This window comes from Bufo bufo, chromosome 4 (assembly GCF_905171765.1).
Source record: "Bufo bufo chromosome 4, aBufBuf1.1, whole genome shotgun sequence".
Lineage (NCBI taxonomy): Eukaryota > Metazoa > Chordata > Amphibia > Anura > Bufonidae > Bufo > Bufo bufo.
Window position 1 is genome coordinate 34,401,134 of NC_053392.1, and position 19,208 is coordinate 34,420,341.

General features: G+C 52.2%; 1 protein-coding gene across 2 annotated transcripts; it reads left to right on the forward strand.

Annotated features, from left to right (window-relative positions):
• Positions 1 to 3,046: 3,046 nt before the first annotated feature.
• DRC1 (dynein regulatory complex subunit 1) lies at positions 3,047 to 18,074 on the forward strand. Of its 2 annotated transcripts, none has more exons than XM_040427090.1 (18): positions 3,047 to 3,153; positions 3,412 to 3,588; positions 6,442 to 6,529; positions 8,603 to 8,715; positions 8,872 to 9,055; positions 9,137 to 9,274; positions 9,368 to 9,454; positions 10,882 to 11,004; positions 11,384 to 11,523; positions 14,811 to 14,945; positions 15,044 to 15,282; positions 15,489 to 15,598; positions 15,696 to 15,785; positions 16,151 to 16,237; positions 16,406 to 16,533; positions 16,687 to 16,830; positions 17,167 to 17,269; positions 17,889 to 18,074. In XM_040427090.1, the coding sequence occupies exons 2-18, from the start codon at positions 3,455 to 3,457 to the stop codon at positions 17,949 to 17,951; spliced, it is 2,106 nt and encodes a 701-aa protein (XP_040283024.1). In that variant the 5' UTR covers positions 3,047 to 3,153; positions 3,412 to 3,454; the 3' UTR covers positions 17,952 to 18,074. The 2 variants fall into 2 exon arrangements, with proteins under 2 accessions (XP_040283024.1, XP_040283025.1); XM_040427091.1 differs by having other exon boundaries at positions 16,687 to 16,824.
• Positions 18,075 to 19,208: the final 1,134 nt, after the last annotated feature.

Genomic DNA, 19,208 nt, shown 5'->3' on the forward strand with positions numbered 1-19,208 from the left:
TGCATACAGATATATACAGCCACCACTAGAGGGAGCTCAGGAGATTACTATATACAGATATATACAGTCACCAGTAGAGGGAGCTCAGGAGATTACTGCATACAGATATATACAGCCATCACTAGAGGGAGCTCAGGAGATTACTGCATACAGATATACAACCACCACTAGAGAGCTCAGGAGATTACTGTATACAGATAAATACAGCCACCACTAGAGGGAGCTCAGGAGATTACTGCATACAGATAAATACAGCCACCACTAGAGGGAGCTCAGGAGACTACTGCATACAGATATATACAGCCACCACTAGAGGGAGCTCAGGAGATTACTACATACAGATATATACAGCCACCACTAGAAGGAGCTCTGGAGATTACTGCATACAGATATATACAGCCACCACTAGAGGGAGCTCAGGAGATTACTGCATACAGATATATACAGCCACCACTAGAGGGAGCTCAGGAGACTATTTCATACAGATATATACAGCCACCACTAGAGGGAGCTCAGGAGATTACTGCATACAGATATATACAGCCACCACTAGAGGGAGCTCAGGAGATTACTGCATACAGATATATACAGCCACCACTAGAGGGAGCTCAGGAGATTACTACATACAGATATATACATCATCCACTAGAGGGAGCTCAGGAGATTACTGCATACAGATATATACAGCCACCACTAGAGAGCTCAGGAGATTACTGCATACAGATATATACAGCCACCACTAGGGAGCTCAGGAGATTACTACATACAGATATATACAGCCACCACTAGATGGAGCTCAGGAGATTACTGCATACAGATATATACAGCCACCACTAGAGGGAGCTCAGGAGATTATTGCATACAGATATATACAGCCACAACTAGAGGGAGCTCAGGAGATTACTACATACAGATATATACAGCCACCACTAGAGGGAGCTCAGGAGATTACTGCATACAGATATATACAGCCACCACTAGAGGGAGCTCAGGAGATTAGCATACGATATATACAGCCACCACTAGAGGGAGCTCAGGAGATTACTGCATACAGATATATACAACCACCACTAGAGGGAGCTCAGGAGATTACTACATACAGATATATACAGCCACCACTAGAGGGAGCTCAGGAGATTACTGCATACAGATATATAACCACCACTAGAGGGAGCTCAGGAGATTACTACATACAGATATATACAGCCACCACTAGAGGAGTCAGGAGATTACAGCATACAGATATATACAGCCACACTAGGGAGCAGGAGTTACTGCATACAGATATAACAGGCTAGGAGACCACATAGATAAGCCACTAGAGGGAGAGGAGATTACTGCATACAGATATATACAGCCACCACTAGAGGGAGCTCAGGAGATTACTGCATACAGATATATACAGCCACCACTAGAGGGTGCCCTGACTGGTAGAAACGTATACACTGCAAAAAAAAAACGAGTCAGGAACCGGACAAAGAGATCTGAATCCGAGTGGCATGTGCTGTGTACACTGCTCCCATCAGGAGTCGCTGCCGATCCTGTCGTTGGCTGATCGTCTTCCCGTGAACCCTGCCAGCAACCAGAGGAAAATGGCGCGATCCAGCGGCTCAAAAAAGAGCGCTGCATATAGCGGTCATCGATAGAAGTATGCACACCGTTTTTCAGCCGCTGGATCTTGCGGTTTTCCACTGTATGTTGCCAAAGCGGAGAATACATGGCATCCAAATACTGCCGAAAATCTACAGCGGAAGCTGGGAGAGAGTGAAATCTGCCGGAGGTGGACCCCCACCGATCTGATATTGATGACCAAACCGGAGGTTATGGATATTACGAATCTGGAAAACCTCTTTAATCCTTTAGATCAGTGTTCCCCAACTCCAGTCCTCGGGACCCACCTACCGGTCATGATTTGCGAATATCCCACAGAATGAATGCCTGAGGTAAGTCCTGATGCATCAACACTAATTGTATCACTTGTTCAATACTAAGGAAATCCTGAAAACATGACCGGAAGGTGGGCCCCCGAGGGCTGGAGTTGGGGAACACTGCTTTAGATGACTGGAAGTTATCACTTTAAATATGGCACCCGCAGTGCAGCAGGTGTTCAAAGCAGACCCCCCAAGGCCGAGGTCTGCGATCAGCGATAACACCGATCATAGACATTTCTCCCTTCAAATGTGACCACAGCATCTGAGCGATGAAAATGCAGGAGCGATGGGCTCCCACCACGCCGGTAACAGCTTCTCCATGCTGAGATTACCTGGTATTGATAGGCCGGAGCCTTCAATGCCTACTACAGGTATGTTCCAATACAGGCCTCTAGGTGGCAGCACTGAGTTCTAGATTCAGAAATGGATCAAATTCCATTACTAAATAGAAATGACCTAGGCCTAAAAAAGGTTATAAAAAATATATAAAAATTCAAATCACCCCCTTTCCCCAAAATAAGAATAAACAATAAAAAAAAAAAGAAACATCATAGGCGTCACCCCGTCCGAAAGTATAAAATGATCCCATATGGCAAACAGCGTAATAGGGGAAAAAATAAAATGGATGATTTGCCCTTTTTTCATTGCTTAACCTCCCAACCCCCCCCACAAAACAAATTAAAAATTAAAAATGATCAGAAAAATTAATACCGGCCACAGGAATGAAGAGAACAGGTCGGTTTTACCTTATAGACAACGCCGCGAAAACAAAACCTGTAAAACTGCAGCTGAACTGAGCTTTTTTCTCAAGTTCCACCTCATTTGGAATTTTTTCCAGCTCCCACTACAACTTGTGCCCCAAAAAAACAAGTCCCCCCCCCCAAGCAGACCCCCATTCATCAGCCTGTATTTCCTATCCTGTAGCAGGGACCGTCACCCAGTGCTAGACACGGATTACATCACGTGACTGCTGAGAGGCTATTCTCCACGTCACCCGGTTAGGCACAGTGCCCATTAGAAATGACAGACGGCCGCGCTTGCGCAGTGAAGCAAAGCCGTGACCAGCGCAGTCCCAAGCTGCGCATGCGCATTAGGTATTTGCGTTCTGGAAGCGGGAGGGGCCTCTCGCTGCGGGAATGAAATGCCGCGCTGTGATTGGCTGTACGGCGTCTCCTAGTAACAGGACGTAAACAGCACCGGGGAGATCAGCTGAAGGCAACCGGTGAGAAATGGCGCCGCCTAATACAATGATTCCCGGGCCCCCCATCCCCCGCTGCACCCCTCAGATCCACTAGTCCCCTTTATACGGTGGAGGGGCCCCCAGATTTCCTCATACAGTGCCCGGGAACCCCAGATTCATTGACCTCCAGCTTCCCCCCCCATGTATCAGATCATATAGAAACCCCTCAGCATTTCTGGTGGCCTCTGACCCCTCCAGAGCGGAGGAGGGGAACTGACAACTGCTCTGATTGTGTTTCAGGTTCACAGTAGTGGTTGTCAGAGCTCAGACCCCTCGGGAGACGATGTTCGGGGACTCCGTAGACATGGCCGGCGAAGAGACGGCGACCCCCGGACCGTCCGTGGACTCCGAGGACCAGCAGGAGAGGATCCAAGCGCGGAGGCTCCGCATCACAGCAAGGATAGAGGCCAAACGGCGGTGAGGCCCCAAACACAGGCCCCCCCCCCCAGCCAGGTGGTTTAGTTGTAATCAGAACAAGCAGGGCTGCAGTGTAAAGCATTAGGGATGGAGGAGAAACATGAGATGCTGATAAGATGTGGCTGAGTTCAGTCAGTAATGGGGCAGAGGTCAGACACAGCCGGGGCCTCACACGGACCCCGTCATTTCTAAGGGGCCGCAAAAAAAAAAAGACAGCACACGGATGTCATCCATGCACTGTCCCCTGCCTCCTCCGTGTGCTGTCGCCTGCCTCCTCCGTGTGCTGTCCCCTGCCTCCTCCGTGCGCTGTCCCCTGCCTCCTCCGTGCTCTGTCCCCTGCCTCCTCCGTGCTCTGTCCCCTGCCTCCTCCGTGCTCTGTCCCCTGCCTCCTCCGTGCGCTGTCCCCTGCCTCCTCCGTGCGCTGTCCCCTGCCTCCTCCGTGCGCTGTCCCCTGCCTCCTCCGTGCTCTGTCCCCTGCCTCCTCCGTGCTCTGTCCCCTGCCTCCTCCGTGCTCTGTCCCCTGCCTCCTCCGTGCTCTGTCCCCTGCCTCCTCCGTGCTCTGTCCCCTGCCTCCTCCGTGCGCTGTCCCCTGCCTCCTCCGTGCTCTGTCCCCTGCCTCCTCCGTGCGCTGTCCCCTGCCTCCTCCGTGCGCTGTCCCCTGCCTCCTCCGTGCTCTGTCCCCTGCCTCCTCCGTGCTCTGTCCCCTGCCTCCTCCGTGCGCTGTCCCCTGCCTCCTCCGTGCTCTGTCCCCTGCCTCCTCCGTGCTCTGTCCCCTGCCTCCTCCGTGCGCTGTCCCCTGCCTCCTCCGTGCGCTGTCCCCTGCCTCCTCCGTGCGCTGTCCCCTGCCTCCTCCGTGCGCTGTCCCCTGCCTCCTCCGTGCGCTGTCCCCTGCCTCCTCCGTGCGCTGTCCCCTGCCTCCTCCGTGCGCTGTCCCCTGCCTCCTCCGTGCGCTGTCCCCTGCCTCCTCCGTGCGCTGTCCCCTGCCTCCTCCGTGCGCTGTCCCCTGCCTCCTCCGTGCGCTGTCCCCTGCCTCCTCCGTGCTCTGTCCCCTGCCTCCTCCGTGCTCTGTCCCCTGCCTCCTCCGTGCTCTGTCCCCTGCCTCCTCCGTGCTCTGTCCCCTGCCTCCTCCGTGCTCTGTCCCCTGCCTCCTCCGTGCGCTGTCCCCTGCCTCCTCCGTGCGCTGTCCCCTGCCTCCTCCGTGCGCTGTCCCCTGCCTCCTCCGTGCGCTGTCCCCTGCCTCCTCCGTGCGCTGTCCCCTGCCTCCTCCGTGCTCTGTCCCCTGCCTCCTCCGTGCTCTGTCCCCTGCCTCCTCCGTGCTCTGTCCCCTGCTTCCTCCGTGCTCTGTCCCCTGCCTCCTCCGTGCTCTGTCCCCTGCCTCCTCCGTGCGCTGTCCCCTGCCTCCTCCGTGCGCTGTCCCCTGCCTCCTCCGTGCGCTGTCCCCTGCCTCCTCCGTGCTCTGTCCCCTGCCTCCTCCGTGCTCTGTCCCCTGCCTCCTCCGTGCTCTGTCCCCTGCCTCCTCCGTGCTCTGTCCCCTGCCTCCTCCGTGCGCTGTCCCCTGCCTCCTCCGTGCGCTGTCCCCTGCCTCCTCCGTGCGCTGTCCCCTGCCTCCTCCGTGCGCTGTCCCCTGCCTCCTCCGTGCTCTGTCCCCTGCCTCCTCCGTGCTCTGTCCCCTGCCTCCTCCGTGCTCTGTCCCCTGCCTCCTCCGTGCTCTGTCCCCTGCCTCCTCCGTGCGCTGTCCCCTGCCTCCTCCGTGCTCTGTCCCCTGCCTCCTCCGTGCGCTGTCCCCTGCCTCCTCCGTGCTCTGTCCCCTGCCTCCTCCGTGCGCTGTCCCCTGCCTCCTCCGTGCGCTGTCCCCTGCCTCCTCCGTGCGCTGTCCCCTGCCTCCTCCGTGCGCTGTCCCCTGCCTCCTCCGTGCGCTGTCCCCTGCCTCCTCCACAGTCATGTCTAGTGATGGGAGTGCGGCGTGCACACGGACGGTGTCCGGATTTTATGGATCTGCGGTTTGCGATCAGGAATACGGATATGACTGTGTCCACGAGGCCTTGTCCACATTTCCGTGTCTGATTGATGTTCACTGAAAAATCAGCCCATGTTTCATTCATGAAGAATCCGTGTTTGGTCCGTGTGTCCGTTTTTTGCCCTCAGTGTGTCGTCTGTATTCGGACGCCATCAGTGTTGTGTCAGTGATTTTTCATGGACCTCTGTTCAGTCCACATCACGGACAGTAGTGCGAGTCTCCGGGATTTCTTCACGGACCCGCGGATGTGTAAACAGACTAATTAAGGCTTCGTTCACATTTCCGTTTCTCACTGACGTGAGCTCTCCGCATCCTAGACACACGCACGAATGACGTGGACCAAACACGCCCATTAAAGTCTATGGGTCCGTGAAAAATCACTGACACAACACGGATGACATCGATGTTCTGTCCGTGTTTGGTCCGTTTATCACTGACCGCTGGTAGGAGACGCGCTGTCCGTGGAATATAGACGACACACGGACCAAACACGGATCCTTCATTGACATCACGGATCAAACACGGACGGATTTTTTGACAGATTTCAAATGGGAATGAGAAGGGGAACAAGGCCAAAGATCAACGGGAGCGTGCGCTGTCCGAGGAAAATGGGAAACGGCAATGTGAACGAGGCCTCCAGTCAGTGGTTACATGTGCTGACCAGGACTAGCATCATGTCATACGCTCCACTCACCTCCGAAGCTGCATCCACAGCTCTCCAGGCCTCTTCGCTCTACTGCATTGCATTATGGGAGACTTACACTACTTCTCCCCGGATGTAGCAGAGCCCTCTCAGCGGTGATGTGTCCGTCACAGGGTGTTCTTGTCTGCTGCAGGGAGGCTCTGGGCGAGGACCCCAGCTCCGTACTGGAACATAAAGAGACGCCCCGCAGGAGCTACAAGCAGGTGGAGGACAGCAGGCAGGTAAGTGCTTGCTGGGCCTGGATGGCTGGTAAATCATACCACTACATGTCTGTGTGCTCTGCCGTTATCTCAGTATACACTGTCATTCTAGCATTCTATTCATAACACAGAATGCCCCCCAATAGTGACATCCACAGCGCCCCCATAACAGTGGCATCCACAGCGCCCCCATAACAGTGACACCCACAGCGCTCCCATAACAGTGACCTCCACAGTGCCCCCATAACAGTGACATCCACAGCGCCCCCCATAACAGTGACATCCACAGCGCCCCCATAACAGTGACATCCACAGCGCCCCCATAACAGTGACATCCACAGTGCTCCCATAACAGTGACCTCCACAGTGCCCCCATAACAGTGACATCCACAGCGCCCCCCATAACAGTGACATCCACAGCGCCCCCATAACAGTGACATCCACAGCGCCCCCATAACAGTGGCATCCACAGCGCTCCCATAACAGTGACATCCACAGTGCTCCCATAACAGTGACCTCCACAGTGCCCCCATAACAGTGACATCCACAGCGCCCCCCATAACAGTGACATCCACAGCGCCCCCATAACAGTGACATCCACAGCGCCCCCATAACAGTGACATCCACAGCGCCCCCATAACAGTGACATCCACAGCGCCCCCATAACAGTGACATCCACAGTGCCCCCATAACAGTGACATCCACAGCGTCCCCATAACAGTGACATCCACAGCGTCCCCATAACAGTGACATCCACAGCGTCCCCATAACAGTGACATCCACAGCGTCCCCATAACAGTGACATCCACAGCGTCCCCATAACAGTGACATCCACAGCGTCCCCATAACAGTGACATCCACAGCGCCCCCATAACAGTGACATCCACAGCGCCCCCATAACAGTGACATCCACAGCGCCCCCATAACAGTGACATCCACAGCGTCCCCATAACAGTGACATCCACAGCGCCCCCATAACAGTGACATCCACAGCGCCCCCATAACAGTGACATCCACAGCGCCCCCATAACAGTGACATCCACAGCGCCCCCATAACAGTGACATCCACAGCGCCCCCATAACAGTGACATCCACAGCGCCCCCATAAGAGATTTTAGAAGTGGAGACACAGCTTGTATTAGATAGTAGTGTCATTATACCTCTATGACATGTATGTAATATAGACAACATTAGAGGAGCAGATCGCCACCTGGTGGACACAGTCGTCAGCTGCTTTTTTGAGTAACAGTTTATAAGGCTGAAGAAGCCTCTGTCCCTCCAGTTCGGCCTGTCATCCTGCAAGTTGATCCAGAGGAAGGCAAAAAAAAAACTGTGAGGTAGAAGCCAATTTTCTCCACTTTAGGGGAATAAAAACTTCCTTCCCGACTCCAATCAGGCAATCAGAATATCTCCCTGGATCAGCGACCCCTCTCTAGTAGCTATAACCTGTAATATTATTACACTCCAGAAATACATCCAGGCCCCTCCTGAATTCCTTTATTGTACTCACCATCACCACCTCCTCAGGCAGAGAGCTCCATAGTCTCACTGCTCTTACCGTAAAGAATCCTCTTCTATAAGTCGTTGTGCAGGTTCTCAGCCTCTGGAAGCAAACAGTCAAGTCTCACATTCACTGAAAGCAATCAGTGATCTTAAAACTGATGAGACATAGATTCATGCAGTGCATTAGAAAGTTGTAGATCTTCTCAGTAGACAGTGATTAAGCTCCATTTACTGGACCCAAGAACACGTGTGTGTATAAAGGACGTAGCCTTCATGTTGCTCAGTGTAGGAAACCATCAGCAAGCTGCCCCTCTACTGGTAGGCGGAGGCCCCGAGGGTCAGTGTTACCCCTGATGCCCCTACAGATCAGACGAATTCTCATTATTATGATAGATAAAGCTGTGACGGAACCTTTCGTTGTCGGCCTGCTTGCTGATGGTTTCCTGGTTGCAACACATTTTTGTACACTGCACAATCCAGCAGGGCGATGTCACTTCTCTGGGGTCTCCTCTGGGGCGGTGGACCTGCCTACCTCCTGTGGTAGATGCTGCGACCCCCCCCAAGTCATTTTGGGTTCATTTCCTGCTTTAGAGACTGAGCAAACTGGTGACCGATGGGACGCAGCTGGTGACGAACATCCAGGTGGCGGCTGATGGCAGAGAGACGCAGCGACGGGCGGAGGAGGAGGAGCTGAGGAGGAGGAGGTGAGCGGACCACCACTTAAAGGGTGTCCCCAGGATGTGGTGCCTGATACCTCTGGGGCCCGAACCTATGTTCAGAACGGGGGTCCTCAACCACTGCCTCCAGGCGGAGGACCACCCCCATCCATCTGATTTCTATTATTTTTGGGGGGGCTTCAGGGTGGAGAAAATTGACAATGAGGCCAAGAGCAGTTTTGAGAAATTTGAAGACGTCACCGAGAAATGGCTGCGGAGCGGTGAGCGGAGGATCGCGCAGGAGCTGTGGACATTGCTGAACTCGCAGCAGCAGCACTGCGGCCAGCTGATCGAGGAGAAGAACGGCCTGATCGGGGAGCTGCAGCAGGTAGGTGACCCCCTCCCCCGTTACAGCCCCCCCACCATACAGTGCTGGGCTCCTGACCGTCTTCTGCTGAATCCCCTCCAGGAGCTGAAGAGGAAGGACGACCAGTACGTGAAGGACCTGAAGAAGCAGGGCGAGGACATCAGCCTGCTGATCGAGAGGATGGAGGAGCAGGTCAGGAGCCTGGGCAAGACGTACCGCGAGGAGCTGCTGCAGACCGAGGTACGGCATGTATCTCAGCCCTTCCCCAATCCGATATAATGAGAGGAAGAAACCGCTTCTGACCATCGGACTATTGCTCCATATTTTACCCAGAAAGCATTTGATCAGGAGCGACGAGAGCTTCTAAGTAAGAGTCAGAAGAAGTGGGAGCAGAGAACGGAGCAGAGATGTGAGCAGGAGGTGAGTGCGGGACTGTGCGGAGTATAATGTCCAGGACTGTGCGCTGTATAATGTCCAGGACTGTGCGCTGTATAATGTCCAGGACTGTGCGCTGTATAATGTCCAGGACTGTGCCGTGTATAATGTACAGGACTGTGCCGTGTATAATGTCCAGGACTGTGCGCTGTATAATGTCCAGGACCGTGCCGTGTATAATGTCCAGGACTGTGCGGTGTATAATGTCCAGGACCGTGCGGTGTATAATGTCCAGGACTGTGCGCTGTATAATGTCCAGGACTGTGCGGTGTGTAATGTACAGGACTGTGCGGTGTATAATGTCCAGGACTGTGCGTGTATAATGTCCAGGACTGTGCGCTGTATAATGTTCAGGACTGTGCGGTGTATAATGTCCAGGACTGTGCGCTGTGTAATGTCCAGGACTGTGCGGTGTATAATGTCCAGGACTGTGCGCTGTATAATGTCCAGGACTGTGCGGTGTATAATGTCCAGGACTGTGCCGTGTATAATGTCCAGGACTGTGCCGTGTATAATGTCCAGGACTGTGCGGTGTATAATGTCCAGGACTGTGCGCTGTGTAATGTCCAGGACTGTGCGGTGTATAATGTCCAGGACTGTGCGGTGTATAATGTCCAGGACTGTGCGCTGTATAATGTCCAGGACTGTGCGCTGTATAATGTCCAGGACTCTGCGCTGTATAATGTCCAGGACTGCGGCGTGTATAATGTCCAGGACTGTGCGCTGTATAATGTCCAGGACTGTGCCGTGTATAATGTCCAGGACTGTGCCGTGTATAATGTCCAGGACTGTGCCGTGTATAATGTCCAGGACTGTGCGGTGTATAATGTCCAGGACTGTGCGCTGTGTAATGTCCAGGACTGTGCGGTGTATAATGTCCAGGACTGTGCGGTGTATAATGTCCAGGACTGTGCGCTGTATAATGTCCAGGACTGTGCGCTGTATAATGTCCAGGACTGCGGCGTGTATAATGTCCAGGACTGTGCGCTGTATAATGTCCAGGACTGTGCCGTGTATAATGTCCAGGACTGTGCCGTGTATAATGTCCAGGACTGTGCGGTGTATAATGTCCAGGACTGTGCGCTGTATAATGTCCAGGACTGTGCGCTGTATAATGTCCAGGACTCTGCGCTGTATAATGTCCAGGACTGCGGCGTGTATAATGTCCAGGACTGTGCGCTGTATAATGTCCAGGACTGTGCGCTGTATAATGTCCAGGACTGTGCGCTGTGTAATGTCCAGGACTGTGCGGTGTATAATGTAATGTCCAGGACTGCGGCGTGTATAATGTCCAGGACTGCGGCGTGTATAATGTCCAGGACTGCGGCGTGTATAATGTCCAGGACTGCGGCGTGTATAATGTCCAGGACTGCGGCGTGTATAATGTCCAGGACTCTGCTCTGTCTCTGTAGCTGCAGGGCCTCATGAACAGGATGAAGAAGGTGGAGGAGTACGAGCAGCAGTTGAACCGGCTCCGGGTGCAGGACGGCGAGGAATACAACATGATCAAGATAAAGCTGGAGACAGAAGTACAGGTCAGTGCGCAGGGGTTACTACAGGTGGAGCGTTCCCCGGTGTTACTCCGGTGTTACTCAGCCTTGTGGTAACAGTTTGGGGGCGTTCCTGTCTGACTGCGCCCCTCTGCGAGCTCCATACAGACATGGGGTGTGGATGCTCGGAGCCCTGACCTCGGCCCCATACCTTCTCCCCCAATATCAGGGCCTGACCTCCTAAATGGGGCACAGATTTTGACAGACACCGAAAGGAGGGGGCGACATAATATCCATGGCCGTAGAATGGGACCTCCTGTAAGTGTGGTGGTCAGGGGTGCACATACAGCGTATTGGTATCTGAGTGAGTGCCCCCTCCTCCAGTCTGATCTTTACCCCTCTGTTTCCCTGGTGGGGGGCGCAGATCCTCCAGCAGCAGCTGCAGCAGATGAAGGCCACGTACCAGCTGAATCAGGAGAAGCTGGAGTACAACTTCCAGGTGCTGAAGAAGAGGGACGAGGAGAACACCATCACCAAGTCCCAGCAGAAGAGGAGGATCACACGGTAACTGCCGCGCCCCCCCCCCCCCAAAGTTAAAGGGGTCAGCTCCTCTATTGAGCTCTGCAACCTTCTAATATACTTAGTGTTTTAAAGGGGTTATCCATTACTTTAAACTGCCCCCCCCCCCCTTCCCCCATATGCCGGGCCCCTTACAATGAATATACTTACCTGGCCGCTCCTAGTCCCCCTTCCGCCGCTGCTGCTTCTCCACGTGCGCGGATTAAAACTTCCAGTTTCGGGTGGGGGGTTGCAACCAATGGCAGGCAGGGATGGGGACAAGGCTCCCAAGCATCACCCGCGATGCTAGGGAGGCTCGTCCCTGTCGCCGTCTGCCATTGGCTGCTCCCCCCGACTCAGGATGTTTTCATCCGCGCACAGGGAGAAGCAGCAGCGACGGTAGGGGGACCAGGAGTGGCGCAGGGGGCGGGGATGGATACAGAAGTTAATCCCTTTACTGCCCTATCGTAGGTCACGGAAATACAGATATTAACCGATTTACTGCCCTTGACAATTGGAGTTGCAGGTATTAACCCCATTACAGCCCTAAACCACCCGAAATACAAACATTAATCCCTTTAAGATCATCAAAGATACAGATGTTAACCCGTTTACTGCCTAGACCCCCAGGGATACAGACATTAACTGGCCTAGACCACCAGGGATAAAGCCTCTGACCCTTCTACTGTTCTAGACCATCAAAGATACAGATGTTAACCCCTTTACTGCCTAGACCCCCAGGGATACAGACATTACCTGGCCTAGACCACCAGGGATAAAGCCTCTGACCCTTCTACTGTTCTAGACCATCAGAGACACAGGTGTTAACCATTTTACTGCCCTAGACCACCAGGGATATAGACACTAACCCATTTATTTCCTTAGACTACCAGGGATAAATACATTGACCCTTTTACTGCCCTAGACCACCAGGGATACACAAATTAACCCTTTACAGCCCTAGACCACCACAGATAAAGATTAATCCCTTTACTGCCCCTTTAATGCCTCACTATTTTCAATATATTTGCTTTCAGTCAGGACAGTAAAGGAATCAATCTCTATCTGTGGTGGTCTAGGGCTGTAAAGGGTTAATGTGTGTATCCCTGGTGGACTAGGGCAGTAAAGGAGTTAACATCTGTATCTCTGGTGGTCTAGATCAGTAAAAGGGTCAATTTTTTTATCCCTGGTAGTCTAAGGTAATAAATGGGTTAGTGTCTATATCCCTGGTGGTCTAGGGTATAAAAGGGTTAACATCTGTGTCTCTGATGGTCTAGGGCAGTAGAAGGGTCAGTGTCTTTATCCCTGGTGGTCTAGGGAAGTAAAGGAGTCAATGTATTTATCGCTGGTGGTCTAGGCCAGTCCAGTTAATGTCTGTATCCCTGGGGATCTAGGCAGTAAAGGGGTTAACATATGTATCTTTGATCTTAAAGGGATTAGCGATTGTATTTCTGGTGGTCTAGGGCTGTAATAGGGTTAATGTCTGTAACCCCAATTGTCTAGGGCAGTAAATTGGTTAATGTCTGTATTTCTGGTGACCTCGGGCCGTAAAAGGGTTGATGTCTGTATACATGGTGGTCTAAGGCAATAAAGGGTTTAATGTCTGTATTCTTGCCGGTGGTCTGCAGTAGTGAAAGTTTTAATGTCTAAATACCTGCTGGTCTAGGGCACTAAAGGGGTTAATGTCTGTATCTATGATGATTTAGGGCAGTAAAGGGGTTAATGCTTGTATCCATGATGGTCTAGGGCAGTAAAGGGGTTAATGCCTGTATCCATGATGGTCTAGGGCAGTAAAGGGGTTAATGCCTGTATCCATGATGGTCTAGGGCAGTAAAGGGGTTAATGCCTGTATCCATGATGGTCTAGGGCAGTAAAGGGGTTAATGCCTGTATCCATGATGGTTTAGGGCAGTAAAGGGGTTAATGCCTGTATCCATGATGGTCTAGGGCAATGATGGTTCTTATGTCTGTGTACCTGTTTGTTTAGGGCAGAGCGGAGTTTATTCCAGTGGCTTAAAGCAGTGAAGGGGTTACTTTCAGGATCCCTGGTTGTCTAGGGCAGTCAGACGGTTAATATTAGGATTCCTGGTGCAGGTCAGTGGAAGTGAGCGCTCTGCCTGATCATTGATGGGCCTGCACAGGAGCACACTGTCTGCCTGATCACTGATGGGCCTGCACAGGAGCACACTGTCTGCCTGATCATTGATGGGCCTGCACAGGAGCGCACTGTCTGCCTGATCATTGATGGGCCTGCACAGGAGCGCACTGACTGCCTGATCATTGATGGGACTGCACAGGAGCGCACTGTCTGCCTGATCATTGATGGGACTGCACAGGAGCGCACTGTCTGCCTGATCATTGATGGGCCTGCACAGGAGCGCACTGTCTGCCTGATCATTGATGGGCCTGCACAGGAGCGCACTGTCTGCCTGATCATTGATGGGCCTGCACAGGAGCGCACTGTCTGCCTGATCATTGATGGGCCTGCACAGGAGCGCACTGTCTGCCTGATCATTGATGGGCCTGCACAGGAGCGCACTGTCTGCCTGATCATTGATGGGCCTGCACAGGAGCGCACTGTCTGCCTGATCATTGATGGGCCTGCACAGGAGCACACTGTCTGCCTGATCATTGATGGGCCTGCACAGGAGCACACTGTCTGCCTGATCATTGATGGGCCTGCACAGGAGCACACTGTCTGCCTGATCATTGATGGGCCTGCACAGGAGCACACTGTCTGCCTGATCATTGATGGGCCTGCACAGGAGCACACTGTCTGCCTGATCATTGATGGGCCTGCACAGGAGCACACTGTCTGCCTGATCATTGATGGGCCTGCACAGGAGCACACTGTCTGCCTGATCATTGATGGGCCTGCACAGGAGCACACTGTCTGCCTGATCATTGATGGGCCTGCACAGGAGCACACTGTCTGCCTGATCATTGATGGGCCTGCACAGGAGCACAACGTCTGCCTGATCATTGATGGGCCTGCACAGGAGCACACTGTCTGAATGATCATTGATGGGCCTGCACAGGAGCACACTGTCTGCCTGATCATTGATGGGCCTGCACAGGAGCACACTGTCTGCCTGATCATTGATGGGCCTGCACAGGAGCACACTGTCCTTGAACAGGGCTTCTGAGCAGCAGAGCCGTACTGTCGCGCAGCTGAGAGGGAACAGTGGCGGCAGCACAAACCTCTGTCCTGTACCCCAGGCTGATACATGGTGTCAGCAGGACCCTAGCTGGTCCCTCACCCAGACCCCTCATGCCTGTGCTCTCCTTTTTCAGATTGCAGGACGTCCTGAACAACCTCAAGATAAAGCTGGAGAAACAAATCAAACAGTGCAAAGAGGAGAACCAGGCCCTGACCGACGACTTCAAGAGGATCGCGGAGCAGTACAGAGAGCTGCAGAAGAAAATGAGGTCGGCCCACCCTGTCTGATTGGAGATTGCTGACAAGCTTGCCGACTGTTTCCACTAACAATCAGCAGAACAGTGAACTCGCACATCTCTGTAAACAGGCATTTTGCAGCTGTGGACGCAAAGAAGTTCCATGACATCTGGGTGATGAACGAGGAGGAGATGAAGCAGCTGGTGCAAAAGGCGCTGGAGGTCGACCGCATCATACACGAACAGCAGCTGGGACTGCCATGGACGGCACCGGACCTGTGGTTCATGGATAACATTGGGCCACTGGTGGTGAAAGCCAAGGAACAGAAGACAGCCAGCATGCTGGCCCAGCAAGTGATGAGAGTGTCAGGTGGGAATCACTTGTGATCTGCAAGCATTGAGGGCAGTGGGGGAGGGCTCCTGCAACAGCCAGCTGCCTTACAGACGAGTCAGATCGAAGGTTTGTGAGAAGGAGGGAGGAACCTGAAGTTTTGACTGCAATATGAGACCGGACAGGAGGCGAAGGAGATGACCGGATTATTGGTTCTCTAACGTCCCCTCTTATATCACACACAGGGGGCAGCCATGATCCAGTGACACCCGATGACCAGGAACCCTCCGATCCTTCTCAGCCGTTTTCTCCTCGGACGGTGAAGCAGATTCTGGAAGTTCTGTGTGACGAGTCTGTAAGTCATCGGGGGAGGAGGGGGTTAATCTGTCACCACCTTGTATATGAGGCTGCATACCGGTTCTGTGATGTCATTACTCATTTACTTTTCCCAGGGATTCCTGATAGAGAATAAACTGGTGCAGCTGCTGTCTCCGCTGGAAAAAGACGAGCGCTCCCTCATACGACTGGACACCATATTTGGGGTATGGGCAGATAGTCCGTATGGGACTGTAGACCTTCCGGGGTCTAGATGGACTTAATATGGGGCTACAAACCCTATAGAGTGAATGTGGGACTATAGACCCTAAGGAGACTTTACTTGAGGCTATAGACCCTATAGAGGCCCTTAATATGGGACTGTGGAGTAGTGGTGGGCCCCAGTGACCCCCAGCTCCTCTTTCATCCATGTTCCCTATAGTCACGTGTGCATCCACGCTCTATTATAGCTAATGGGAGGTATGGAATAACCTAAGCACCCTCACTCATACACCCACATTTATCACTTCTCTGCTCAGACTTGTTCCCCCCGTTGTGTGACTCATTATGTAATCATGTGCCCACCATACAGGCTCTTCAGATAGAAGTGGAAGACGACGTCTACAAACTTGTGGACTTTTTCCTGAAGTACAGACAGCAGCAAGGACAACCTCTACAGGTAGGAGAAGCTTCCCATCCACTTAGTGGCTCCTAGGAGGCGGGAACTCAGGAGGTATCTGGCTTCTGATTGGTGCACTGGCTAGGTTCATCATTTATAGGACATCCTAGAGATGCACTGTTCCAATAGGGACCCAACCTATAGACACCCTCATCTGTTCTGTTTAAGGATGATGACCTAGGACCTGAAGAGTCAGATAAGAGCCATCTCCAGACATTCCACCCATCTGACCTCATACACCCTAATGATGTTCTGCGGGCGCTGAGAGCCTTCACCATGGAGGTCCATCACCAGAGGTAGGTGTCAGGTTTTCTATTAAGAGCTGACTTAGGTGATCAAGAAGTCCATGGGGACAGTGCACCTTTTATAATTGTCACCCCTCCCCCTGGAGCATTACCCCAGGATGGGGCAATTGTGATAATGTCCCTTTATGTGTAAATTACTTTTAGGGAGAAGCCACACTTGAGACTGATGGGGACAGAAGAGCGGGACAACAGCGAGGATGCCGCCTACTGGAGCACAGCCGCACAGGTCATCCCGCCATCACAGCTCAAGGCCTGGGACGCCCTGGAATCCGCCATGGAGATGTATTAGTATGTGTGGTACCTTGTGTCCTCCACCTCATGTAGTCTCATGGTGCTGTTTTGCTGTAGGAATGATGTATGTCACCAGTACCTCATGGGTTGTCCACAGAGCGTCCTCTGCTGTACCGCACTGCAGGAGATGGCGTGTTTATACCATGTTATACGTAGAAAAAGCTGTCTCTCATAGCGCAGAGCAACAGAGGGCATCATAGGATCTCATCTAAGCTTATCTAGAAGTGTCAACCCTGTTCTACCGGATTGTGACTGCAGCTTTGGATGTGACTAGAGTGACTCAGTATTATAATTAGGTTTAATATGTGTGTGTGTGTGTTTAAAAACTTTCAGCGATGTCCTGACCAGTCGATCCCAATTGATTACTGAAACGTCCGCTCTGAGACAGCAGAACACAGAACTGCGAATGTTATTACATCAGTACCTCAACTCCAAGGTAAGGCGATATACCCGGACCCTGCGGTGTATTATACTGGCGCTAGTGTGGGGTCCAGTGATGTGACAGGAAAATGGGTAAGTCCTGTTTTATGTCGGGGTCGGTGTATTCACCCATCAAAATACAGGGATTTCACCAAAACTGAAATTACGGCCTTGTATGCAGAGAGGCAGGAAATACTCCATCTGTCTCCCCTCCATCCTTAATGTAACCTATATATATCTCCTGCTCAAAAGGCAGATCCAAAACCTAAGCATCCTTCATGAGTAGATGGGAATGGTGCACAGAGGACACAATCAGTGCCTCCCCTGCACCTTTCATACCTACTCGTGATGGCCTCAGCATGGTCCATATCAGTTTCTGACACCTTTTTTAGCATGTGCCATACCAGACCTCTCAGTCCTCAGTATATGACAACACTTATACCCTGCCAGGTAGGAGGGGACGTTGGGAGTTGTAATACAGTACATGTGAAATATGATACAAGGCATTTAGCAATTACTTCTAAAGACTCGTGTCCCTAGTCAGAAATGAGTTGTACTGTTTTAGGGCACCGCCATGGGTACGGCATCTCTGCCTTCTGTGAATGCTCAGAACTTGTGTCTCTTTTGATTTTTAGATCAATGCAGAACTGGAGATTCCTCCCACTCAGATCCTGCAGGTGGACATGGTCCACCCCTGATCCTGGGACCTGAAGGTGGTTGATATACGACTGGCCCACAGCTGATAATAAGCAGGTTATACACTGGACTCTCGCCTTTTTGTCCTCTTTTGTCTGACCAATAAAACTGGTGTTTGGACCATGGTCATGTGTTGAGTGATGTTCAACGTAGACATTCTGCATTCTGGTCTTCATACCAAGGGGGGAGTTGTGTGTTCAGCCTCCGGTGAGAAAGAAGCACAGGACACTGGTTGTATTTTGTCTTCAGACATGTTCTTTACTCCAGTGTGAATGAGTCAAACCATCATTACAAAGCTCAGACTAGAAAAACAGTCACATGATAAAGGAACCGATCCCTCCAAATATTTGTGTCCCAGGGCGTAGTCGTCCACATTGTGCCCTCGGAAAGTCATTTTGAGTAAAACACATGAGCTTCTGCTTTCACTTAAAGGGGAGCTCCCCTTAGAAGAAGTTATCCCCTATCTACAGGATGGAGGATAACTAACTGATCAGTGGGGGTCAGACTGCTGGGACTCCTACCTGTAGCTAGAATGGGCTACCAAATGGAGCGCCAGTCGAGCATGCTCCCTGACAGTCTATTTGTTCTGTATGAGACTGCGGCACATAGTCAAGGACAGCTACCATCAGCAGTTCCATTGAGAATGCATGGAGCAGCAGGGGCATGCTCATCACCGCTCCATTCATTTGGAGAACTCAGGACCCCTGTTCTCGGGATCGGTTGGGATCCGTTGGTTGAACCCCCTCTCAGCTGTGGATAGGGGATATCTTGTAACCTATAGTTAAATGCTGCTCCATATGCAGTTCTTGGTATATGACTTTCTCACATATTTTTGGAGTGTGGGAGGAAACTAGAGAACCCGGAGGAAACCCACACAAACATGGGGAGAACATACTAACTCCGTGCAGATATTGTCCATGGTCGGATTCAGGATCCCAGCGCTGCAAGGCACCAGTGCTAACCACTGAGCCAAATCAATACTGAGGTGAAACTACAACTCTCAGCATTCCCTGCTAGATGCCACCTACTGCCGGACACTACTTTCCAGAGAATTATGTTGCTGCATTCTGCTGAGTGTGATTCTATCATGTGTGATACTGTCTGCTGAGCTGTGTATCTAATCGTATCATGTGTGATACTGTCTGCTGAGCTATGTATCTAATCGTATCATGTGTGATACTGTCTGCTGAGCTGTGTATCTAATTTTATCATGTGTGATACTGTCTGCTGAGCTGTGTATCTAATCCTATCCTGTGTGA